This window comes from Perkinsus marinus, assembly GCF_000006405.1.
Source record: "Perkinsus marinus ATCC 50983 genomic scaffold scf_1104296939758, whole genome shotgun sequence".
Lineage (NCBI taxonomy): Eukaryota > Perkinsozoa > Perkinsida > Perkinsidae > Perkinsus > Perkinsus marinus.
In genome coordinates, this window is record NW_003213081.1 from 380,702 (window position 1) to 406,724 (window position 26,023).

The window sequence follows — 26,023 nt, forward strand, 5'->3', positions numbered from 1 at the left end:
AAGTATTGCTCTCCTGTGGTAAGGGTGTTGGCCCAAGACTTTCAACGATCGAGCTCGATGTAAGCAGTAAGGGAATTCGAACTCCGACGAAAAATTCCCTGGAAACAATTAGGAGTAGTGTTTAGAATATCCCTCAAAGTCTTTTCGACTATTGTCGTGAGGTCAAGCAGCCTTCGGTTCGGAGCAGATTCGCGCCTTCGTTGTGAGATGTAGAATATGTAGTCAGGTAAGGTTGGACATCTTGAGCTGCTAGTCGAGATGACTGGTGATATCTTCTCATTCTTGATCAGGTCAAGTATTCTCGTGGTTCTTCAGAATAAACTCAAAATAAATTCAAGATTTCATCTTTTCTGTAAATTCTCTTCGACTCCGTACTGTCGGATCGATTCAGGGCCACCTCGGCGTCTTGCAGTCATTCTTTTTCTATTATGTTTCCTCTTTTTCTAAGCATCGACGATGCTTGGCGATCAGCAGGATCGCGACAGATGGGGTATTCGGTCGTGCGATGCCTCGTCGGAATAGTGTCATCTTAAGGCCACTGCTGTTAAGATTTTTTGTACTACAGTAGTACTACTGCTTCCGATGGAATTCAAGCTACTGCTGGCGTTAATGGTATTTTCAGTTTCTAAGGGAATATACTTTCTGTGGCGATTCTTGATCGTAGCACGAGAAACAACTCTCATCGGTCGTATCGATATTGGTAACAGGTCCTCGTCGGGAGGTTCCGCAGTTTATCGAATGTAACAAATCACGACAAATAACGCGACCTGATTTCGTGGTGGCGAGGTCGACGTTAACGATTGAGAGAGGATGGCGCTTTAGATAATCCGGATAATTTTTTGGTTATTATCTATCGTATCTACAATTAGATACGAAGTATAAGTTCCGATACCGGGACTCGAACCCGGGTCGCCTGGGTGAAAGCCAGGTATCCTAACCAGCTAGACTATATCGGATATATTTTGTGATGCATATGGAACGTGTGCAGCACTATATATATCTGATATAACCTAGACATCATATGATATGATGCATCAGGCGTTTCGCCTGAGGCGAATATACCGAAACGGCCCTCCCGGATACCTGAGGCACGTACTGAGTGATGAGAAACATTCCGAACACCTGGAGCCGACTGATCCCTATCTCGAGAATAGATCCCACCTCATGAAGTGACAATCGTGTTTTCAGGCGAGAAATCTTTCAATCATATGACATCGTATTTGGGGTCTTATTCGAGCACGCAGTTGCACGCGTGAAGGAAGCCCGTTTTCTCCATTGCTGGTTCATATTATCCTCTCTGTCGGTATGGGCGGTTGCTGCACGAGAAATTCGACTGGGACAATTTATTCATTGTTGTGTATTGTTCAGCGCTGCAATCGATGGAGACGGGCTGACGAGGACTGAATGTGTAGTTCCCTTAATCGAATACGGGGCTATCGTCGGAGCATTTCCAGCATGGAGAAATCGGGGGACTATCTTGATCAGTGGGGAGGACATGCAGTATGGCAGGTACTCCCAGGGAGAAGCAGCTGAGGATTTGAGAACCATCATTTGCAGGACTCCGCAGTTTTCAGGAGGTAGCAATCGCATAGCGGTAAATCCGTGGGGGATAATCCGTATAACGTGGGGAAAGCAGAAATAGGTAGATAGAATGTTTAGTCTTGCCTTGTTGGAGATATCCTGTATGTCAGTCAGGCTGACAGACCTGGCTTGATTATGCCGGGTCGATGGGCTACTAGCGAGCTTGTTAATCTCTGCTGCATGTACGGGTACAGGCTGTGTGTACTCGGTCATTCTACGACTGTTCCTCGCAACCTTGTGGATTCCTCCTGGGACAACGGATGTCGTAGTCGTATATGGAGCGATCACACTGCCGTGAGCGAGCTCTCACGAATCTGGATTGTCCTGTGCGCAGGCTGGTTGTCGTTAGTGTCTCTGTTTAACACCTCAGCGGCGATACGCCCTTCAACGGTCGGATAAGGCCTCATTGATACGGCTTCCGATCCCTTCCATAATTCGAAGGAGATGTGGTATATATTATGCATGACGTTACAGTTCAATTTCAACGCCCCTGAGAATTTTGGAGTTTAAAAATGCGAATGGAGTGGTATTGAATAACTGCGCCCGATAACATATCAGAGTTCTCCCTTTGGAATTTTCACATCTCATGGCTGCTAAGGACATACCCAGTGACCTCAAGAAGCAAATGCAACGAGCGCTCGTCAAAGTGAGGAAATACAAGATTGCTCGAGATCTTATTCCTTATTATTCCAGCATACTGATATTGTGGGAGAATCCAGTGGTGAAGTTGTCGATTTGATCGTCGGGGTGATCGATAAGCATACCACTCCTGATGGACTCAATATGGAGGTTTGTACGATTCCGCGCTTGGTCATGACTATGGTTGTATAGGAGATGCGGTTGTTGCATTAGAGCTCATTAGTGTCGAATGGAAGTACGGACAGTGTAGTTATTAGTACTCGGAGAATGGTCATTGGAGTGACTAGCAATTGTATCTGCAACAGCATTCTCCTGGATCGAATAGACTCCTAAGTTGTCTATGCGTTCGATTGTTCAGGCAGCAGCGCAGGTGATTAAAGACTCTCTTGATAAGCAATACGGTGCGGCGTGGCATTGTGTGATCGGCAAGGGGTTCAGCTACGACATCACGTCACAGGTGAACAGCGGCTTGGACTTGTTCCATTCAGTGGAATATCGATAGAAACTCCTTTAATGGTGGGCTGCTGCTCTCATCGAGATCACTTCTCAAATTGTTGAGCATTTTCGGCTCATTAAGATGCACAATAGTCTTGTGCGTGCGTGCTGTCTCAAGAGAAGTGTTATACTAGAAATGAGTGTAGACAACAACCAGACAGTATGAAGCGATGGGTGGTTGAATCTTAAATATTAATAGCAACCAAATCCCTGTCACTAGCAGACGTCCTTTATTCGAATGAGATCATATGAAGTCATCTTCTCAGAACGGTTCGTTAATGTACTGCTACTACCAGGGAGACATGGCCATATTAGTGTTCAAATGCTGAGGTTGTCGATCACATATTCCGGATGGAGCCGAGTTAAAGTTGGTCAATTACAATACTTAATAACTTCCTGTTCTTTATCTCTCTGTGGTCTGCCAGGGTAGGATGTCCCACCGTAGATATTGAGGATAGTTCGGAGAGGTGTGGTATGATGATGTACTGCTAATAATTTGGTCGAGCACTTCCTTGCGTCGCTGCGGATCGAGAATAGAAAGAGTGGTGGAAAATGGTTGGTTTTACATCACAATTCTCATAATCTTATTCCAGTCGAGATTAGGGGTTTTCTCAATGAGGGCGATCATGTCGATAAGTGAGTACTGCATCACTAGGTCGAAGAATGATAAGTTTATTGCGACCGATCAAGCCTTGGGCATGTAGGATGGCGTTTCTCTCATTCGAGATCTATCTTACAATAAATAACTAATTTTTGGAAAATCATTCCACGCAGTGGATGTCCACACGTCAGATGATGACCATCGCAATGCAATGGAGTTTCACCCGTTTTACGTGAAGTGTCGTCGTAAAACTGGGTGGAAAACGCGATATTCGCGGTGATATGCAGTAGTCGTAGAATATGTTCCTCATATCACTAGGTGAAACTCCAATGTTCAATTCATTGGAGTTTCACCCGTTTTACGTAAAACTGGGTGGAAAACACGATATTCGCGGCCTGTAGTAGCCGTGAAATATGTTTTTCACCAGCTTTTTTCATATCACGGGTGAAACTCCAATGTTTTGATTGATCCTTATTGGATCCAAATCTGAACTGTTTGCCGAGTGCATGCAGAGCGACAAAGCAAGCAAGGAGTAGAATCGAATATAACCAACTTCGTTCGCTGAGCATTTGAAGCGGTTATCTTTTTGCTGAGTTCATGGTTGCTGATCCGGAAACCGTTCAAGACACTACTACACCTCTTCATGTTGATAGAGACGTAGAAGTGGACTTCTCTATGTGAGGGGTTAGTGGGAGCTCTCACTCATGAGCTAGGTTGTGATAGGTATAAGAAGTTGGCTGATAGTATCCATCCACCTTATCAAAGCCCCTCTGTTCTACTAGACTGCATGGTCGAGCAAGTCGGTGCTACGATTAGGAGTGAATCCGCGGGTGAGTAAATTGAATGTTACGATATGCAGTGTCGGGATATGTGTTCGCTTCTCCCAACTGAGATTGGGAGCTTTCTGACTGGCTATACAGATCTGCATGCAAGCTCGGTAGAAGTGTAATGGAAATTCTCCTAAATTTGCTTAAAATTATTATTTTGTAACTAATACATGTAGTTGACCATGTGCATAATTACCAACACTATCGAAAAGTTCCCCTTATAAAAGAATTCTCAAGATCAATGATCGTTTGAAAAAATGTGATCGCGAAGCGAAGCATATATCCGTGAACATATCGTTTGGTCTTATCTCCTGTCTGTGCTAAAACTGCGGCTCTGCTACTGATCGATTAAGCTTTAGTTCTCCATAGACTTCAAAGGCTAGTTGTTTTTATATGATGTTGAGTATAGAAGGAACACGTCTCAATAGGATCTATCGCATCTTGAATTCAATCCAGGATATCAAATTTCGCGGTCCGAAAGTCGCTAGTTTGACGACTTGTCCTCTACTCTTACTCTGTAACTAATAGTCAGAACGCTTTAATTCCCCGCGGACTTCTGATCCTGATGGAAGGGTATTCTCATCTGTCGTAGGTGTTGCTATTGTTGGTGGTGAGGAATGTAAGAGATACGAAGCTCGAAAGCTATCCGAGTAAGGGGGATGCGTTCTCTGAATGGTTTCCCCGGGACAATACTTCGTCGCTTCATTATTGCTGCGTGTCTGTCGTTGCTTCCGCTGATATCAACTTGAATTTTCATCGGTATGATTCATGTAATCTTACCTGTTTATAGCATTATTCTCATATATTATGCGGTATAGTTTCAGATCGATTCTTATTAATTTTCTACAGTTGCATATGAGATTGGCTAACACTTTGTAGATATTGAATATGTTCATAATCAAGTAGTATGCTATACATGAACGATGAATAATATTAAATATTGCGATATTCTATAGTGGAGTTTCACCCTAGTGATATGAAAAAAATAGTGAAAAACATATTTCACGACTACTGCATAGTGTGAATATCGCCGCGTTTTCCACCGAGTTTTTCGCCACTTCACGTGAAACGGGTGAAACTCCAATAGATTACTCCAAGGAAAAGTCGCAGGTATATCGAAGCAATAGCACAAGACTGGGGCGTATCGAAAGAAGATAAGAAGTCCGATACTGATGACTCCGATACGAATCCTTATCATCATCTGGAGGATACTGTTGTGAGTTTGGCGGTGCATATGTTCGCGTATTTGGATTTTGTCAGCTTCCCAGTTTGGATGATTTGAAGTGTCGTTTTAGAGGTGTGGAGATGTTTGGGCATGAAAGAGTTGATGCTGTCGCTAAGAGGGTGGGGACGGGATACTGTTCTTGGATGGCGTGCACTTGTTAAGGAAGAACTGTATAAAATAATCACGATAGAATGCTACTTTCCTCAGCTGGGCGTAGTAGGAGTTCCCTGAACAGATTATATTTCCCAAAAATGTACGGGCATTGCTCTTCGCCGTCTTATGAAAGGGTCAGTTGCAGGCTTCTATGTTGTGATGTTATCAAAGGCATACGATTTATCTAACGATCATGCGACTATCAACGATAACATCACAAACGATTATCATTGGAGTTTCACGTGAGGTGGCGTGAAAATCGGTGAAAAACGCGGCGATATTCACACTATGCAGTAGTCGTGAAATATGTTTTTCACTAGTGTTATTCATATCACTAGGGTGAGACTCCATTGTGATAATCGTTTGTGTTGGTGGTCATTAATACCACACTGTAGTAGTTCTCTGCTCGAGTACCTTTTCACTTACTGCCACTCCTGCTAACGTTCAGATGTAAATGTGTATCAGGTTGATCATTGTTTTCGTATCCCTGATACTCCAACCGTGGGACAGTCGGAGCCTCTTACTGCTGATCAGAGAAGGGCTCTGAGGACTAAAATAGTAGGTGGCGAAATTCCATTATCAAAAACGGTTTGGTCTTCATCTGGAAATATGATATCCCGAAACGACGAAGGAAATGGCATTAAAACCGATTTGAAAAAAAACCAGAAAAAAATGGATCTTTGAAACGAATGAAGAACTTTTTGGGAATATTTCTTCCCAAAAATTTATTTCTCGGCCTCAGATTCCCTTCATGCCGAAGCGATTAAGTCGGGCCTCTATCGAAAGGTTGTTGCTGCTAACAGAATTTGCTAAGTTGATGAATTCCGTTACACCTGTCAAAAAAGGGCACGTGGGAGACTGCAGTTTAGCGTGAGAAACTTCTATGCTGTTGTGGTCGATTCAACGTCAGCTCGCTGATCGACCGAACGGTGTGTGAGAAGATTCCTATTGGGTTGTTGAGGCAGCGACTTGGTGCGCTGATATACGGCAGGGCGGCGGCTGAGCCCTACCTAGTTACACGTTATTGGTCTAGATATGATGCTACGCTTATTGCCATGTAAGTGATATGGGAGAGTCGTATATGCAATGTGAGATTATATGGTCGACTATACGTGTCGGTGACAATATGGGAATTTTGGGTATTATCCCTAGTTCCTGTCAGCGTGGGAATATATGTCCACTTCCCTCAACTAAGCTCAGGATTTTCCTAAGTATAGGAGTTTATATATGAATTCAGGTGAAATATACAGAAACTAATGATAATTTTTCAAAATTTCCTCAGAATTTCCCTGTTGTCACCAACGCATGTGGTTGACCATGTGCATACTTTTCCACGCTAGTTCCTGTACAGTTCTACCCTAATTCGTACATAAACTCCTAAGATTAGTGAGAAAACTCGCGAGCCCAGATGAAGGAAGCGAACGCATATTCGGACAGTGTTTGTATGGCTATGATGATTAGTTATTATCCGACGCCTCCAGGAAGGATGTGTATGCATACATGGAGAGAAGAAGTTGAAGTCGGTGAGAAAGAAGAGGAGGAAGTGAGCAGGGGTCTGGGATTATATGCATATGGTCAACTACGTGTGTTGATGGGAAACTTCGTCGCGAAGTTTGTCAGGCAAAGTGAAAATTCTGGAAGAAAATTAAGGGAGATTCCTTCTGTTTGTTGCGCATTTCCACCAGAAATAGTATGTAAACTTCAATGGTGAGTAAGGAGAGTATTTCTGAGCTCAGCCGGGGGAAGCGAACATGTATTGCTGCAACACTGGGTATGGTCTTACCTAGTAAGGAGGTGTCTTTGAATAAGATTAAGGGTAGTTTGTCTCTATTACGATTATCAAAATATGAAATAAAATACAATTCGTAATCATATTAACAATAAAGTTTCACCCGTTTAATGCTAAATGGCGTAATACTCCATGCTATTACAGGACGTATATATTTTTCCGTGATCGATAACACACTTGCTTTCCACAAAGTGAATCGTAAGGAATATGTTTTTCACTAGAGTTTTCTTCATTTCACGGGCGGAACTCCAATATTCTGATCACGGTGAGATGATACTTATAATGTAAATCATGAATTGTTCATCATAAGGAATATGCGCTAATGCTGATAATATAGTTGAAGGGTATACCTTATAGGAGTCAGAGCAGAAGGAAAACATCTGCAGGAATTACGGTAAAATTGTATTAATATTGATCATACAAATTGCAAGCTACTCAAGGAGCTTATTATACGTTAATGTCCCAAAGTGTTTATGGTTATTGTTAGGAATCAATGCAGGAGGAAAACGAAGTCGATGCGGATGGCCAGGCCGCGGAAGATCCAAATGCTGATTTGCAGGCATCTAAGGTAAGCAAGAAAGGCGGCCATAATAGAGTCTATGGTAAGCTCTCAGGGTCCTCAGTATGAAATTCGGGAAGCCGTCGAGAAATGTTATGTGCCGGCTGATGGGAGTGTGATTATTTCAACAAGGTTTACTCGTAAGGCTTGGTTTTACGTTATGGTTTGGTGAGGTATGTCAGGTACGAGTGCGATCGGGAAGACCCCTGTGGACTGTGATGCGGGTAAGTGTTTTTGAATCGATTTAATTGGAAATATACATCCGCTCGCCTCAGCTGAGCTCAGGAGTTTCCTCACTTATTATTAAAGTTTGCATACAAATTCAGATGGAAGTGTATAGAATTCAATGAGAATTCCCAGAAATTTTAGAAGTTTGACATTGTCACCAACATATGTAGTTGACCATGTATTTATTTTCGCACATTGAATTTGGCACTGTCTCCTCTACATTGCCGAATCTTGGTCAGACTTAAAATTCTCAGATTGATCAGATGAGTTCAAAATGTTAGTGTTGGTATCAGCAGATGCCTTCTCTCATCTCGTTTGGCCTTCGGCCGTGTCTGTTGAGCTCGTTCGAAGCAGGAACGACATATTTCAGGTGCAGAGGAGAAAGCGATGGAAGAGGAAACCCTGGTAGCAGGGGAGGAGGGGAACGATGATGATATTCAGCACGAGGATGAATTTAACAGGTGGGGTTTACTTCATGATGTTGATCTTTTACTGTATGTGCTTTAGGGAGCTCATATGCAGTAGACGAGTTGCGAAGGCATTTGTGAAGGGCTGCACTCTGAGGGTTGGGGAATCGTACGTGTCGTGCGTGTTTGAGGTGAACAGTTTCACGGTTGCTCTTCCTTCCAGTGTGGATATGTATACATGGTCTGCTACATGTGATGCTGACAATATGATAATTGTCAGGAAATGTCGTTGGTTTTTGTACAATTTTAACTTCTGTAATTCGTGGGGAAACTCCTGAGCTCAGCTGAGGAAAGCGAACATAATTTCTCCCAACACTGCTTTCCTCCTCACGGATGGGGGAAGTAGGATTTTATATTTTACCTGATCTCGTTCATGCAGATCAGGTGAAGTTGCCTTTTCGTGTACTGTATGCCACGACACGAATGGCTTTCAGGATTCATCTCGCTTCACCGTCACCCGAGAGGGAGAGAACGGGTTCGTGCTCATGTATACTCCTTTGAAAGCTACATGGGTTACACTTTGTCCTCATCAAGGTTGGCTACCTGTCTGTGGATACCATTCCTTGTTCGTATCACAGGTATTGAATTGAAACCTCAAAAGGTGACGTTTGAGAAACCGTTGATGCGGATGGTCCCCAACGCTCGCTGCGGCGATTTAGTGTAAACTGTTGAAAGTGTCATTATTCACTAGAGTTGTTGTAGATGTGACGTTGAGACAAGTAGAAGAGTATTTCCCAAGGGTGTTATCATGCGGGAGTTGACGAGTGGGAGGAAGGAGTTGTTCTATCCTGATGGTCAGTGGAGGATGAAATGCAGTCGTTGGAATCTGTTTTCATATATAGTCTAGGGTGATTATATTCATCACAATCGATGAAATATTAGTAGTTTTATAGTATGATTCGAAATTGGCATGTTACCGTTGTTGGCACTGTTTATCGCAGTATAGTATATACTATGGATATAGCATCGAACCACAATTTGAAGTGTAGTCGAGGACCTTGCGAGAACTGCCAGGAATCGGGAGCCGGTATAGCTCCGTACCGGTTTCTGGGGATCATGCTAGCTCTTAGGTATTTACCTGAGAGGATTTGCAGAGTCTAGCAGACTTGGGGGATTTTCCCAAATGATGGGAATTCGGCGGTCGAAAATTGCAAAATGAAGTTTATTCCCGCTTATCGTGCATAAAGGGTAGCGTATAGTTGAGTGATAATAATGATTCATTACTAATGAGAATTAGAGATGGGAGTTTCGATTCAGCTGATAATATATGATGAGCAGGATACTCTTTGGTGATGCCCCTCATTCAGGTACGTTCAGCTATCGAGACCCGACTCCTGAGGAGCTGGCCGGCTCGTTTCACCTTCTAGTAGATTCTCGTCCGGGGATGTGGATTGTTATAAAACCTAGGAGCGGTGAAATGTGAGGAACACCAGTGCGTGTCAATTTGATATGCAAATGTGCGACATTTCTCGGGATTCACAACTTGTTCACTATAGTTCGTTCTCCAAAACAACACACATTCTCATATGGATTGATACGTACTGTATATAGTGTTCTCCCAAGGTATAGACGCTGGAACTGTCCGCAGCGACCTGAGCCTCTATCACAAGTAGTTGGTGAGGGAGAGGAAGAGCAGACGAAGGTTGATGCAGAGTTCCAAGCGGCAGAGAAGAGGTGAGATCTGGACTGTTTCGTGTTGGTGACGGCATCAGAAGAACTACTTTTTGAAAGTAGAAATTATATGAATATTTTAAGGGAATTCAACGTAGTTTCAAATTGAATTTTTAGATAGCGGATTTTGGAAGCTTTCAAATATTGATACAGGTACTCTGATGAGATCAAGTGCTTAGTTGAAGGAGGTATGTGTGAGGAGGAACTCGACACGAAGGGTAGGGGCGGACCTCTCCTGAAGAACTGTCATCAGTCACCACAGAAAGTTTCATTTCTCTTACCAGTGTTGTGAAATATGCTTTCTTTTCTCAGCTGAGCTCGAGAGTTTCTCCATAACATTATGAGGATCTTCACGCGACCGTTTTGTGTGTACTATATGCGACTGATTTCTTCAGCTAGGCCCGCAAGTTTCCCCACTATATTGTACTTCTCTACCCCGACTTGGGTGTTAAGTCTACACACTATTCAGGGTAGAAGAGTGCAAAAACAAACGAGAATTTCCCGTGATTTTCCCATTCTCATCAGCACATCGTGTGGACCACGTGCATTTTTTCTCACACTGTTTATTGCTGAATCAGTTCCTACTGCGACCCAAGTTGATCCTGATAGCGGCGATGAGATCGTCACTAATAACCTTGGCACGATGATTATCACTACGCGAGATGGGTCTACGCGAACTGTGAGGTTAAAAATCGTTATAGTGGCGTTTGTCAGCTTCCCTCAGGTGGTATTTCCTGATCATACACGCATCATCACAGAGAGGCTCGGAGGACAGGAGGAAAGAATTACAATATCGAAGCTTGGGACGCCACTATGTAGCATTAGCAGGACGGACTCGAGTGAAATGGTGAGGTTGAGGCTGGGAGTCGTCGTGCATCGGGACGGCTATGAGCTATGGCTCCTCTCCTTCCTACTACTACTCTTGGTACTGGTATGTGATTGTAGTGCGTGATATCATTGGAGGACAGCTCGAAGATCTCCGTTGAATTCGATGGAGAAGAGAAAAGGGTAACCGTCGAGAGGCCAGATACGAGAGAGGCCATCGAGATCGATGCGATTACTGGTAGGAGTAAATATATTGGCTCGTCGGATTACTCTCTAGATCTACTGAGCCTTGATGACGATAATGATGTTGTGATTATAATGGTGATACATCTAATAATATATCGTTCTTACATATATGAATCTCAATGTAAACATTTCTCATTTTATGATTCGGCTGAGGCCTGTAGTAGCATTCTATCCCACTTCGTCTTCTGAGGTGATAGCTCCGAGATCACTCCGATAACTGGCAATGTGAATGTCACTAATTCAGAACTTGTGGTTGAGATGGGGTAGATAGATGTCGATATTGGTCGATAATGATAATCATTCTAAGATATCGCCTCTCACGGTTGGCAGTATCAATGTTGACCATATCAAATTCAGCACATTCTCCGTGGAGTGGTATTGGTAAATCGAATCTATCAATACCGAATATTGCCGAAATTTTTAATGGCTATGGTTTCCACTACGGATACTCCTCCAGGTAAAACAGTGGTAGTTGGCACCCCGTACGTTTCTGAATTCATCGAGCATGCTGATGACGGTGGTTCGTTCATGTTGAGATGCGTCGATAATGAGAGGAATTCATTCGAGATAGATGGCAGGACGAATCGCTGTACGACCTTCGACATCGCTCGGGATCTGACAGTCATTTGCATAGGTTCGGTGAGATTGGCGACGTCGTTGGGCGAATCGAAGGACATGCCTTCCCCTAGGCCTGGAGCGCCTTTAGCTGAGGTTCCACCTTCGATGACGGCTCTATATCATGCTGATAAAGACGTAGGTGGGACGACCCAATCTTGCTATAGAGAATCTTTCTGTTTGCTTATAGACCGGTAATTGAACTTTTGAGCTTCACACTATGTCGCTTGTGAATAGTAATGGAGTATTTCGTATTTGACTTGAAGCGATCGATGGAGTTGTCATGTACGAGGTCGAGATTATCATTACACTGTTGAAAGGTTGATAGTTTCCCTCGTTACCGTTGTAAAGTCATACACGTAGTCCATGTGGATATTGCATCGATACCATCTTCATGTCCGATCAGTTCCTACCAGCAGTGGATGGTTTATCTTCGCATCCTCCGAGGCTCATCGTGATATATGGTGATGGTATCAGTGAGGCTCAGGTGAGAGATTAGATATCGATGGAGCTCAGTGATTGCATCGTAGGAGATTCTGCCATCTAGGGAGGCTAGGGAGGCTCTCAATGCTTCTGACCTTATCAAGGAGAGTGTGCCTATGGACCTGCCGATGGACGGATGTAGGTGGGATGCTGAGTGTACTGCGGAATTTAGTTCCCGAAAATAGCTGTTATCACGTAGCCTCAACTAGTGGACATGACGATGATGTGAAATGTTGGGGCCGGACGGAGGACCTCCGTCAGTGGTCACCCGTCGGCTTTCCGCAGCACTCTTCGACAGAGATTAGTGACCTCTGGTCACGGTCCATTTGTTATTCCAGAGCTAAAAGCCAACGGTGATAGTGGTGGATCAGAATCTCCAGCAACCAACAGTCCACTTCTGTATGGTTTGCTCATCCATTGAACATATATCTGCGGAACTGCAGACAGAGACGATCGATCAGGCACGAGTCACTACCTTATCAGAACAGGGTGTAGTGTTGACTTGAAGACCCTGCCCATCCCACATATTTCCATACCACCTTGTGTGAGTCGGCAAGTGAGAGATGGGGCGAGCTGTTGGCCGACTACTGAAAGGCTGTGTCGTCTTGGTCAGGTGGAAGCTGTGGAGGAGCCGAACCCAGTGGTTACGAGACCGAGTGAGAAGTCTGATACCCGACGCTTTGGATTCGATTCTCTGTTATTTCGGTTGAACACAGCCTAGTAGTCTCGTTTCAGATGAGTTTACAACAGTGAGGCATCTAATAGAGTATCCTGAGGTTGACCATAAGTTGATGCATGAATTCGAGGATGCCTGTACACGATATGATGAGTGGATGGAAGCTCATAGGTGGGGGGGGATGCATTGGAGATCCAATCATTGTGGCGATGAGACTCGTCGACATGAGACATGACATTTTAGAGTCCCAAAACATTCATTTCTTTAGGGGGTTGCACGATGAGCTTGCCGCCCGTATGCAAAGGGAGGCCGAGGCTAAGGCTGCTGAGAAGACGAACAAGAGGAAGAATACGAAATCATGAAGATGATAACATGACCACTGATAGTGTTGTGATTTCGTGCATTCATGTGGTGTTGCGCACGACTCATTTTCTCGGCAGCTGTTGAGAGTTCAATGCTCTCCCAAGCCGATACGTTGAACCCATGTTTTCTGGTATGACCATTCTCGCGGTGTTCGGCGGGGCTGGTCAGTGGACAACAGAGGTGGCAGGCGGAGATACAGTAGCGGCATTCCCATGTGGTCCGACTGGACTAATCTGTACCCATGCGAAACGGTTCTGCCGTATTATATCGCTCCCTTCCTGGCATAACGGAGGAGTCCGAATTATTACCATCTTTATAACAAATTATCCACTTGCACGATCCGTTGAATTCATCGTGCATTCTTTGGATTGTGCATCAGCGGGGGCTCCGAACACCAAATGCATTCTTCCATGCTTCTACTAGCTTTTAAACACTGTCCAACCATAAGGACGCGATATTTGTGAGATGATTGACGTGATTTTTCGTGCGTGCTGTCTGGTCATAATCGTTCTCAGCCGCGTTGACATGTCAACCTGACATGCTCACTATCTCGTATGATTTTGGATGGTGCTTGGGTGTGGTATAGATTTGTATGCGGAAAATGCCTCTCGGAGATGGTGACGGCTGTTGGAAGGGAATTTTATCCGAAGAAGAGGATTCAGAAGTAAGACTGACCTATTGTACCCTCCTCCTGCGTTCACTTGTATTATCGCTCTGTCGCAATATGTAAACATCCCTTCTTCCCCACTCATTATAGATTATGTGGCCTACGAGTCGTACCCTACGACTCTATCGTTGCCGTCGATATCCGTCGCTTGTCTTTCTCAGCATCCGGGGATTCGAATGGATAATTTTCAGTTGACCTACGGGTTTCTCCTACTAGGAAAATTCTTGAGAGGAAGTTTGCTCAGAGATAGATAGTTCCTGGCACATAATCGGAAAATCAATGCAGCTGGAATATGCCGATTGATTCACTTGAACATCAAACCGTAATGGTATGTGCGGTGGACGGTCTTCCTAAGAAGAATACAACATAAGTTTCTGGCCAGAAACTTCAAGTGAACGGAATCTGTCAGCTCAAAGGTCAAAACCACTCGAACTCCTAAATTCAAGGAAGCCTTTCGCGAACGTTTCGAACCGAAACCGTCATTCAACGCAAGAGCCGCACAGACTCCACAGACTTCAATGCATTTACAAATACGCACCTATCCAAGAACTTTCGCAGTCCTTGGAGAAGTACATGTGCCATGCGTTCCCGAGAGATCAGAACCCCACATTCATTGTCTCCTCAAGCCGATATTCTTAGACTATATGGCGCTTGCGAATGGTGTGGTCTTTCGAGGATGGCTTGGGCTAAGGGCCGATCTAATCTCTTTTGCTATGCTCACTCGGAGTAGTCCACATGATTGTATCACAGTGTACGGGGAATATCAGTTTTGATTTCTATCAGTATGACGACTAATGATCGACCGACAGGTGCCGGGAAAGATGCTCATGGATGGAGCAAAAAAGAAGTAGGTTGTGATTCATCGTCAGTGCTAGATTTGTGTACTTTCCTACCAGCTTGAGTAATTTCCGTGATGAGTCAATCATCGGCGCTCTGATGGCTGTTGTCTCCAGGTAGAGGTAAAGTGTATCGATCTCGCGGCAACATGGCAGAATGCACCAGGTGCCGATGCGATGCTGAGTACAGCTGTGAAGTGAGTACCGCGCGCCACGAAATGACGCGGAAACCTTTTGATGTACATGTTTATCTATGCCGAGCTCCCACTTGTACGATCTAGCTGTTAGAAGCAAGCGCTTTGACTGAGAGCAGGGTTTCCGTAGATTGGCTGCAGAAGTAGTGGGCAGACTTGAGAAGGAATCAGCGGAGAGGGAATACATTGACGAGGAGTCGAGTGTGCCGAGCGTGGTAAGTTCAGCAGGATTGTTGATACACGATTAGCTGGTTGAGGACACCTTTGAGGACGAGTTGTCGTTCGTATGTGAAGTTAACTGAACGCCGTCTCGTTGGTTCGATAGGTCTCGGCCGCTGACAACATATCTCAGCAGGATGCCCAGGTAACGAGAGAGATCAAAGTTGGGAAGAGTAGAGATGCCGAAGGAGAAGTGGGGAACCAAGTAGGCCATTCCGCTCTTCGATGGTCGATAGATAGTTCCTGCTCCGATGGGTTTGACTGCCTTCTGAAAGGGACTTCATGCCCATTGAATTCATCGACAGTTTGGCCGAGTGGTCTAAGGCGCTGGCTTAAGGCGCCAGTCCGAAAGGGCGTGGGTTCGAACCCCACAGCTGTCATAGTATATCCGTTCCATTTGGCATTTTGCTCATTATCATAAAGTAGGTATTTCACTCACTATTTCAGGGTCAGACGACATCCATGGACCCATATAATTATTTCCAGAGCGAACACGGTCTAAACTTCCTCGTTGAAAATCGGATTCTAGGCGTGAAGGTGAGTTACCAGATTCACTCGTAACGTCGTGACGGACCTGGGATGTTTTGTGGTATGCGCTGGTCGCCGTCGTCATATTGCTGTTCAGGTCGAACCATCGCAGCTTCCACCTAAGCCTCTACCAGTAGCAACAGGGGGAGCGATCGTCCTTGAGTCGTAACACTTGTCAGAAGTTGGAAGTTGTCGGTAGTCGAGAAAAGCGAGCAGCCTTTAGTCGGAGATCTCCTTGGGACCCTCTACTCCCACACGAATGGGGCAAGATGGAGAAACTTATCCAACAAAAGCAACAGGAGGAAGCTCAGGTTTGTTCAACTAACAAGATTTGTGATCACACGCCATAAGAGCTGCTGTCTCCTTTAAGGTAGAGGGAAGTGATACTGTTGAAGAACCGAAGAATTCAGGGTGTCGGGAAACTCCAGATGAGGTACTGATATGACCATCGGGGTCGACGGGCAATGAGTAGTATTCCTGCAGGTGGTGCTGGATGGAAGTCAAGGAGAGAAGGACGATTGTTCGGAGGTGATCAGTGGACAGGTGATGCACAGAGACCACGTGTCCGAGGTTGGTAGTTGCTAGACTGTTATTTTCATATCGAGCTTATATCCTCTAACGAGTTCTTCATGGGCATTTCGATCGGTCAGGCAGTGATACTAGTACGCGCAGGTACTAGGTGGTATCATTCCAAAGGGACCTCATCCTGATGAGAAAGGCGTTCAGTGGAACGTGTATGGAGACCCTAGGGATGCCGAAGATCCATCCGAAGGTATTCGCTTCTAGGATATACCATCGTTGGGCATGTTGATCTACATTGATTCTGATTTCCCCTCGTTCGAACCACATTAGGGTGGTTTCTCTCGCCTGCTGATGCCTGATGTCGTGCTGCGTGTTCGATATTAAATCGGTTTGTAGATGCGTGCTTGGTTCCCAACGAGAAGTTTATCACTTTTGAGGCGCCTGTGGATCGCCGCGTTCGAACGTCCAGTCAGGCGAGGAAGTTTGAGGGAGTAGAAGCTCCCGGAGCTATGGAGGTGACTCGCTGGAGTTGCTACTGTCCATGCTCTCGCTGGGAGGGGATCCGGGTTCGAACCCTGGTTGCGTATTCGTAGTTACGTAGAAGCGGCGGCCACGCTGGTCTAGTAACTCGCTATATTCAAGGTTAGTGCAGCCACTGTAAAGTCCATAGAATGGTCTGTCCGATGCGCAGGAAATATTGATGGTGACGGTGCGCCCGAAGTTGAATACATTACTGGTTCGCTACTGGGCCTTGGTGATCGTCGAAGACTTGTCGAGGCGAGTCTTCGTTTTCTCCAAATTCACATAGTATAGGGATACACGTTTGATTTCTCCGTATTAAATTTAAAATTCACACACGACTTGCGGTAGAAGTGTACGAAACTATTTTTATTTTTGTCGCCAACACACGAAGTTGATTATGTGCGTCTTTTCCTACATTGCAGTCGACTATCGCATTCCTTAGGCTACCCCGGCACGCTTGATATTCGGCTGTGTTCGACAGTATGGCATCTACAGGATGTTGGTGAAAGTGCGGAATCTCGACGCTGACGTTACGAGGTTACAACTCAATTTTGTCGTGCAATTTTCGACCTCTTTGATACTCAGATTAAAAGTCAGAGTTATGGGGAACGCCCCGTCGAAGGAATCAATTGTCCGTCCAGTGTAACTAATTAATCAGTTTTTCCTATCAGTTCTCGGTTATTGACTCACTGACAGTTATCGACCCGGGCCTCTGCCGCCAGGGCTGGCCATGTACATCGGTGTAGAGTTGATCGCTCGGGAGGCCTGCAAAGTTGAAGTAGTTCTGCAGATCGCCGCTAAAGGGCAAATGGCACAGATACCAGTTCAAGGGGAAGTGGTAGGCCTCAGGCGGTAGGGTTCGTCGCTGCTGTAATCCTTGTTGGGACAATCCGTGCGATTCTGCCGACGCGATATGGGTTGGCTCAGGTATCACAAGAAGATTACAACAATGCTCGAAGTGGTTCGATCAAAGTGTCGACGAGTCGTTGCGTGAGGGACGGGTACGGGTCTGCCGAACCATGGGGAGGAGAGGTTGTTAGTGTGATGGATGAGAAGTGGGATACGGGAGTGTGCCCTTGGTGATGTTTTACCCATAACTTTTATTCCTGAGTGATCCTGTGGCGTAACGGTAGCGCATCTAACTCCAGATCTGAAGGTTGTTCGTTCGAATTGGGCCGGGATCATCTTTCCTCAAAGCAGTGTATGCACATATTGCGTTCCAGGTACTGCAGGCATTTCTTGGGAGACAGCTGGCGACCCTTGGAGACTTTCGACAGCCAGCACTTTGAAGTGCTCCACTGCCTTTCATTGTCACTACTCATTATTCTGAGTACTAGGTGTCAAACTCTACCATAAATATTGAAGACACGAGCTTGCAGTTGAGCACTTCGATTGAGGCCTCGGTTACTCAAGTGGGTCTCCCTCAATCGTCTGAAATATATATGTAACGGTTGACACGAACCTGTGACTGTCGTAGTCGCGAGTAAACCATTACAGGCGGCTCATAGTATAACATGACGACACTACTCCCACATCGTGAAACGGAACTCGATTCGAGACTCGAAATTCTTGTGATATTTGACGACCTCAGCTAAATATCCGTAGGGGAAACTTGCGAGCGCCTTAGTTCGTTCTGTAGGCCCTTGATGCTGAGCATTCGTCGCTGACCGAAGATTAGCATCACCATGCATGTCGTTGTCGTGAACTGTCACTGGTGCACGGAGAGTGTCTCGCGTTGGTTCGATTCACCACCCAGCCAGGCAACTGAGCGGCACTGTCTAATTGTGCTGAAAAAAATCGATGATGAAAAATATGGAAGTAGCAAGCTGTTACGATGGCAACTCGATGGAATGAATACTAATAATAGTGTTAACACACTGTAACACACTGTAAGTCATATAATCGACGCGTTCACTTTCCACGGTTGGGGTAGGAGCAGTGAGGTAGACAAAGTTCACTAGTTCAATGACGGTTGCATCAGTCGATGAGCACCCAGACCTGGTAGAAGGGCGCATCGGTCTTGAGGAGTTCATTCCTTTCTGTTTGCGATTGCGTGTGAATTTCCAAGGCAATCAGGATGACCTTCGAGCCTTCTGGACGGATGTGTAAGCGAGGGGTCGATCGGTGGGGCGCTGGAAACCAAACCTCTACTAGAGTTTTCTCATGCAATTACTATAGTGTGATTACTACACGCTCTCCATATAATGTGATGGATGGTTCATAACACGAACAGTGATATAATGAACAGGCAATACAATGTTCGTAATAGTGTCTATGAACCAATAGTTCTAAATCGACATCGTGTAAATACACCTCACAGATAACAGTCGTAATGGCCTGAGTAGGACTTTAAGAGTGCACACGAGGAAGATGAGAAATTGAGATCTGCTGCGGATCGCCGAGCTCGCCTTTGAAAGGTTCGAGGCGTTCTTCTTGGAGCACCCCGCGCAAGAAGGGGTTGACCGTGACGTGTTTACAACAGTGTGGCCAGCAGTGGTGGAAGACATCGAAGGTGATTCGATAAGTTGCCTTCGACTCTCCTCCATCCTGGGCGCATCAAAAGCCCTGCGAGAAATGTCAGATCTGTGGAATGAGTACACAGCGAGGACACGCGAAGCCCCGAAGGGCGAACCGACGAGGACACGCGATAGGGAGGTCTCACGCGCCTCTGATACGATAGAAGAGGATAATACACCAGTGAGTAAGAGCGTGCTGTTGCTTTTGAGGGCGTTTGATCAGCCTACCCAGAGGGAGGAGGAGTACGTCGTCAACCGAAGAAGGATGTTGTCCGCTGCTAGAGAGACTAAACGACGATTGAACAAGTTCGATCGAGTTACCACGGAGAGGAACAAGTAGCTTTTCCGATGTTTTCAATAGTATTGAATCAATAGCCACCGGGTCTTTGATTTGCCTCGCTGGAAGCCTGATGGAGCAACCTACTGTATCTGTCCATGATAACTTCCAAGAATTCTTTCATAGCGATTGCTGATCGATTTGTCAGAGGTTCAAGCAATAGTGCAGTGCCTTCGAAAGAGGATTCTGCGGTGGTTAGATCGCTCAGGAGTCAGCTGGCTCGGACACAGGCCAGACTGACTCGAAAAGAGAAAGAGAAGGCGGATATTGTGCAGAGGTCCTCTTGCTACGAGATCTTGGGTTCGAATCCCACACGTGTTATTTGAAGATACACCAAGCATATGGCTTCGCAGAGTAAACAGTTAGATACGTTGTTGTTAACAGCACAACAGAAGGTGTTGAACACTACAGTGGTGGAGGTGACCGATCTAGCATAGCTCTACAGTGTGTCCTATTGTAACCACAGAAAGCTGACAAAGGGGTAAGCACGGTCCCGGAGAATCCGATGGCGAACACCAAACCCGAGGACAATTCGTCTCGTGAACGTGAATCAAGAATGGCTCCACGGACCTCATCGGCGACCTGGATTGAGTAGTTGCTGCTCCAACGGCTCGCGATTGGAGTCCCGACGTTCTAGAGTTGTTCGCCCGAGGATCATCGATGAACTCGGAGGTGGTGACCCCCAGCGAGCTTTTGCCGTTATGGATATCACGAAGAGCGGTATCGTTACTAAATATGAGTTTGATAAGGTACGCAGTAAAGTTTTTGGTCTTCTCTTGACGTCCTGCCTTGAAAAAACCTTCGCTTCGTTCAGCCAGGTTTGAACCTTTCGATTTCTATCAGGCGATCCATGGTATCCCAGGGATTGAGCTTTCGGACGATGAAGTTCATAAGATATTCGAACGCCTTGATGTGGAGAACAAAGGCATGTCTGACTACGCGTTCTTTGGACCGCGACATCAGGATTCCTGCTACCAGCCGACTTCGGCATAACTTCGGCAAGCAAGCCTATGGCGAACGGCCGGCCCACGTCGCTACGCAGAAAGCCTCAGGAGAAGCGAAAACGGAAGAGTCGTCCTCGTGGCACTTCATTGAATGACAGAATTTTCACTTGGGCTGCGGGCCGCCCGTAAGACCTGTGCTGAGTGTCGAGTTGCAGTAGTTGGGAACTTCAGTGCAACAACACTATCATGAATAAACGTTAAATTCCCGGCCACAAATCGCCGTGATGCTGGAAGCAATCTGATGCAGTGTAACACTGAGTAATGTAGCCGATCGAATCGAACCACTTCTAGCCTCTGTGAGGGATTCTATTATTGAGGGGGCATCGATGGCGCCTTGACCTTTTCAATGCTGTTATGTAACGCACGTTTATCCCTCCACTCTGTTCAATTCGGAGTTGTGCGGAGCGGACACGCCTCGGAATCTGAGTTTATTGCGATGCTCCAGATCTTATTCTGATTCCTTCTCCGTTGGATGTAGTATTCATAAACAGCGGCAACGTCATCTATGAAGTGCTCGAAATGCTCGCCTCCCTAGTACGACGCTACGCCTCGTGCTGATCGTGGAGACAAAGTGCGTGAGTTCTCTCTAGGATACTCCGCGATTATCTAGCACGACATCCCAAACGGTGATCTAAGTCATTCCGACGGAAGTGACTGGCGTCCTAGTGAAACCAACCTTTGCAGCCATCGACTCGACAAGAGGACAGGATTCATCATCAATTGTCAAGGGGTTAGCAATCGCCCCAATTGGGATGTTGGCAGCAGACTTGCCAACGGTGAATATTTGACATCACCATTTTGGAACGCGTACAGGTTCGTTTGAGGTTGCCTTGAATGCGAGCAGCTATATAGAAACAAATGTGAGCAATTCACTGTTATCAGTCGCACCGAGCCGGATTGGCGTCCCGCTAAAATTCAAAGTTTAACGAAATTTCAAATCTTAGTGAAATTTTACGTGAAATCTCAAGCCTGAAATTTCAGCAGCAACATCTCCTGAAATCTGCGAACCCTGCCTATGACGATCTAGGCAGCCGCCTCCAACGGTGATCGTGTCTGTCTCTACCTTATTTTCTCATCGTTGATCTATCCGTATACGTTGTACACTGTACGGTGTGCGGCAGGCTTACACCGCACAAGGTTGTGTGGAATCTTGTTCATTGAAAGCGTTTTAGGCGATGTACGCGAGTTGATCGATGTTGTTAAAGCAGAAGGACCCCGGAATGAAGGGAAATTCTGCGGATCTTTCCTTCCGGTAGCATCGGGAAATGTTTGAACTTTGATAGCGAGTTGTAAACATCTTCTGATGACTAACTCGTCATCTAGCGCCGATGCCACCGGCATCATGCCACTGGCATGATGCCAGTGTTGAGTTGTTCACCAGTCGTGATTGGCTTGATCAAGAAGACGCTACACACTGGTTTGCATCGCTTGAACATGGAACGAATACTGTTGCCTGTATAGCCTTATTGTTCATTTTCCAATAATTCTCATGGTAAGCCTGCTAGCTACCCTCGTTCTGGGTGCTGTCTGGTGCACAGGAGCCTTCCCATCAGGCCCATATTCCAAGAAGCTCGCGAATGGCTTTTGCATAGAAATAGATGCTATGTCCGATTTTACCATTTGGGATATTATCCGCTGTGGACCTCACAAAGCTGGTGGTGCGAACCTGAATGTTACAGGGAACAATCCTTATAACGTCGCACCAAGCAGTGACAAAGATTATGACGAGCTCTTCAAGTTCTTGATTGGCAATTGTGGGCCTGCGCTGAAAAGTAAGGGTATGCACTGGTTCATTTACGACAAAACTCATGATACTATAATGACGGCTTTTCTGGGAATACCTCAAGTTCTGCAAAGAGGGTACTGTTGAGATAATAGATAACCATCACTATCTGCTATGTCTTACTTGTCTCACCTTATTCGTCAGTCTAAATAACAACAAACTGGTGTCCTCGCTGCACCGACTCACATGTGAAAGGCTGCCACCTTGTTGAGCCTCATTTAGCCAACAAGGCTTGTCCTCAGTAACACAAACTATTTTGCGTATATTTTAAAGTCGTATGTTAGCTGGACATAAATGCTCGCTTTTCACAGCAGATAGGATTGTTGAGTTTTGAATACATTATGTATTATACATGGAGCTCATCTATCTCTCTCTCTCTTTCTCGCTCGCTCGCAGCCGTCGTACGGCTAGGCGACTCCGAGCTACACCTAGTGCAGCAACGGAGTTTATGAGGTCAAGTATAGGGCTGACCAGACCGCGCAGCAGAAAAAAAATATACAGTAGGCTTGCGCCTATAATAGTTGCATTGATACCATTGATACACAGCAGAACGTGCATTCATGCCCTTCATTGTTTTTTCTTTTTTCTCTTTTTTTTCTTTTTTTTTCTTTTTTTTACCTTCTTCTTTTTTTCACACCATATGATGCTTCAGCGGCATGTTACAGCCCAAACGGATCCTCCGCTCCCACAAAGTTCTATTTTTTGCTGTGCTCGTTTTAACGCCTGTCTCTATCATGTCATGTTTGATCAACTCTAGCCACGACAGACGAGGCCTACCTGGGCGCCTCGAGAATCCATTGTGCACTCTCGGGTTCCACTCTAATAATCTCTTGGCCACGTTATCATCCGGTGATCTCATTAGATGTCCGTACCATCTCAATCTTCTCGCACGGAGTTCATCCAAACATCCTGCTGAACGTGTACGAGCGCAGAGCTCCTTGGAAGACATCGTCGTCATCAGAGGTAACCGAATCAGTGATTCGGAATCACTTTCCTTAAGCATGTATTGTAGAACGTCTTATGCATTTGTGTCTCCTCCTTATTAAGGGCCATAGTCTCCGATCCATAGAAGAGCGAAGCAAAGACGACGGACCTCATCACAATCATCTTACCTCGAATACCGATGTCGTGGGACTTCCAGATGTTGTGGAGCCGATGAAGGTTGCCCCCCGCGACTCGAATTCGATCAAGCATTGCCTTCACGTATCCAGCTTCACTAGATATCAAGACTCCCAATTGTCGCTGCACCGACTCACATGTGAAAGGCTGCCACCTTGTTGAGCCTCATTTAGCCAACAAGGCTTGTCCTCAGTAACACAAACTATTTTGCGTATATTTTGAAGTCGTATGTTAGCTGGACATAAATGCTCGCTTTTCACAGCAGATAGGATTGTTGAGTTTTGAATACATTATGTATTATACATGGAGCTTATAGTATATATACTATCACGCATAGGACCGGACTGATAGGCTGGACTAATATTAGCTAGACTACCCCTCGGTGGCCAGCTAGCAGTAGGCTTGGCCGCCTGGCTAGCCCTAGTACCAGTTGGTCGACTGATACTCTGGCCGGAAAAAAAGACTTACAGGGTGCTGCGAAGAATAAAACCACACCCTCCCTCGGGGGGAGTCCCCCCGATGTTCTATGTTGCGCGAACATGTTGAAGAGAACCAGCATTCGAAAACTCTCAGTACGTTCTTTCTAAGTATTGCAATGCAACGAATGCATCGAAATGGTTCATGAATTCCGTCCCATTGTGAGAATCTCATATAATAATAGAATTACTATATGCCTTTATGCTAGGCTTTGGCAGGTGGTTCTTCCGGCGGCACATGGCGTTAGTTCAACGGCGTTTATTTCACTCGGCCCGAGTCAGCAACAGCAATCCCTCAACCCCTCTTCCTTCTCAATTCCTTCTAACGCTGGATCACCGACATAAGTGATTATGAGACTGCCGACCGTGGGGAGTGCTTCTATCGACAGTGTCGATTCGACACTCCTCGCTTGAGCATGTGTTGTTGATACTCCAAATGTAGGCGATGGCCGGAATACTGCTGTGAGGTTTTCCAAAATTTGCGGAGATGTGACTTGTAAGGAAGAATTGCTCTGCCACTGCGAGCGTATGTGGCAGTACCATCCGAGCCCCTTATCTTTTTTCGGAAGCAGAAATTCTGGATATTCTCCAGTGGATAACACAGTAATGCAAAGTAATGCTCAGCGGGTAGCCAATACATCATCGAGCCTGGATGATCGAGGACCTCGATTCGAGGTGCAATAGCTCGAGAGCTCGGTACGAGCTCGGACTCCGGGAGTCCGGGCGGATCTACTGTTGTGACTAACTCACCATACGTGTGCGCCCTCAACTGCGAAATAACTACGTACCTAACTTGTGACTTACATACCAGACCGCAGGCACGTAGCTTCAAACGCCACAAGCCTGTATCCGCTGTATTTTAGAGTCCTCCTACTACACATACAACCAGCGAATCCATCTCTGGAATCTAGAGTTTGGACCTCCAGAAGATCATCTCCTGTGACTGAGCTAGGAGGATGCGGGCTGTTAATTGCATCCGTTTGTTCCAGGTACCCATTGTATTTAGTTTTTGTTGACTAGTATGTAGTCGTTAATACAAGTCATATTCTTCCAGGCAGTTTTTATTTGGAACCTACTTTGCGTTTTGCTCGTAAGACCTACCCTCAGTGATTGTTTCGTGTTAGGTCCAAACGAAACAATCAGGTCCAGAGGCGGTCGTATCCCATGATTGAGCGTGTTGGAGAGAGTTAATTAGGACCCGAAATCACCAAGCTTGGCGAGCTGGTGAAACCTGGTTCTTCGATTTTACGAAGATATGTCTTAAGAGGATGCTCACGGTCTTCTGTAGCAAGTGACTCATAATCGCATAATCCACAGTCTATTACTAACGATTTGTCTACTTTAGATCGTCCCTCTTGCCTTGAACATGACCTGAGCCCCGTCAACGCGAGAATCTTCCGCGCACTATAGATACGAAGCGGTCGAGAGATCTTTCATAGCAGGTATACCAATCGATTTCCCCGGGCTTGGAGCTCCCAAAGTACAATTTTCATTGTCATTCGCTCATTGAGTTCTTAGTTCTGTCATTTTTCACTACTTGCTTATCAAACCCAAACGCACTGTAAGAATGAATAGTATGTTACGTAGATAATATTAACTAGGGTCAATAGCGTGACGCTATGAGATATGCATCTATATTAGAGACGCTATGAGCGTCTCTAATATAGATGCATATAAATGTAGAGCAATATAAACTCTATATTGCTGCCAGCAGAATGACCTTCCCAGCGTGATCCCTGGATCATCCATAGATTTCAATCATGTATCAACAATCAGTGACTGATTATAAGTCACGTGCAGGATGAAATATGACGAGAGTCGTAAGATTTCATCCTCAACGTTACCATGGCTATAATA

At 45.5% G+C, this 26,023-nt stretch overlaps 6 protein-coding genes and 3 non-coding genes across 9 annotated transcripts; 7 read left to right on the top strand and 2 right to left on the bottom strand.

Annotated features, from left to right (window-relative positions):
- Positions 1-883: 883 nt before the first annotated feature.
- Pmar_PMAR029312 lies at positions 884-956 on the bottom strand. The gene has a single exon. It is a non-coding gene; the product is annotated as a tRNA-Glu (tRNA).
- Positions 957-2,167: 1,211 nt separating this feature from the next.
- Pmar_PMAR029313 (hypothetical protein) lies at positions 2,168-2,320 on the top strand (the record flags this gene model as incomplete). The annotated part of the gene is made up of 1 exon (XM_002782405.1): positions 2,168-2,320. One exon carries the CDS (start codon positions 2,168-2,170, stop codon positions 2,318-2,320), a length of 153 nt encoding a protein of 50 aa, XP_002782451.1.
- Positions 2,321-3,913: 1,593 nt separating this feature from the next.
- Positions 3,914-13,442, top strand: Pmar_PMAR029314 (hypothetical protein; the record flags this gene model as incomplete). The annotated part of the gene is made up of 28 exons (XM_002782406.1): positions 3,914-3,993; positions 4,040-4,146; positions 4,736-4,793; positions 5,254-5,359; positions 5,404-5,487; positions 5,987-6,079; positions 6,264-6,391; positions 6,432-6,578; positions 6,983-7,064; positions 7,798-7,878; positions 7,925-8,009; positions 8,052-8,093; positions 8,468-8,558; positions 8,605-8,695; positions 8,999-9,098; positions 9,143-9,224; positions 9,267-9,358; positions 9,872-9,983; positions 10,128-10,238; positions 10,389-10,453; positions 10,814-10,914; positions 11,181-11,298; positions 11,764-11,895; positions 11,941-12,059; positions 12,328-12,408; positions 12,452-12,542; positions 13,140-13,251; positions 13,349-13,442. 28 exons carry the CDS (start codon positions 3,914-3,916, stop codon positions 13,440-13,442), a joined length of 2,685 nt encoding a protein of 894 aa, XP_002782452.1.
- A 2,217-nt stretch (positions 13,443-15,659) lies between these two features.
- On the top strand, positions 15,660-15,739 carry Pmar_PMAR029315. Its single transcript has one exon. It is a non-coding gene; the product is annotated as a tRNA-Leu (tRNA).
- A 1,922-nt stretch (positions 15,740-17,661) lies between these two features.
- On the top strand, positions 17,662-18,014 carry Pmar_PMAR029316 (hypothetical protein; the record flags this gene model as incomplete). The annotated part of the gene is made up of 2 exons (XM_002782407.1): positions 17,662-17,769; positions 17,859-18,014. The coding sequence occupies 2 exons, from the start codon at positions 17,662-17,664 to the stop codon at positions 18,012-18,014; spliced, it is 264 nt and encodes an 87-aa protein (XP_002782453.1).
- Positions 18,015-18,043: 29 nt separating this feature from the next.
- Pmar_PMAR029317 lies at positions 18,044-18,115 on the top strand. Its single transcript has one exon. It is a non-coding gene; the product is annotated as a tRNA-Trp (tRNA).
- A 1,390-nt stretch (positions 18,116-19,505) lies between these two features.
- Pmar_PMAR029318 (hypothetical protein) lies at positions 19,506-19,787 on the top strand (the record flags this gene model as incomplete). Its single annotated transcript, XM_002782408.1, has 1 exon — positions 19,506-19,787. One exon carries the CDS (start codon positions 19,506-19,508, stop codon positions 19,785-19,787), a length of 282 nt encoding a protein of 93 aa, XP_002782454.1.
- A 698-nt stretch (positions 19,788-20,485) lies between these two features.
- Positions 20,486-20,777, top strand: Pmar_PMAR029319 (hypothetical protein; the record flags this gene model as incomplete). The annotated part of the gene is made up of 2 exons (XM_002782409.1): positions 20,486-20,533; positions 20,628-20,777. 2 exons carry the CDS (start codon positions 20,486-20,488, stop codon positions 20,775-20,777), a joined length of 198 nt encoding a protein of 65 aa, XP_002782455.1.
- A 2,766-nt stretch (positions 20,778-23,543) lies between these two features.
- On the bottom strand, positions 23,544-23,813 carry Pmar_PMAR029320 (hypothetical protein; the record flags this gene model as incomplete). Its single annotated transcript, XM_002782410.1, has 1 exon — positions 23,544-23,813. A coding segment is annotated over one exon (270 nt), but the record flags the coding sequence as incomplete, so codon positions are not given.
- Between the last annotated feature and the right edge of the window lie 2,210 nt (positions 23,814-26,023).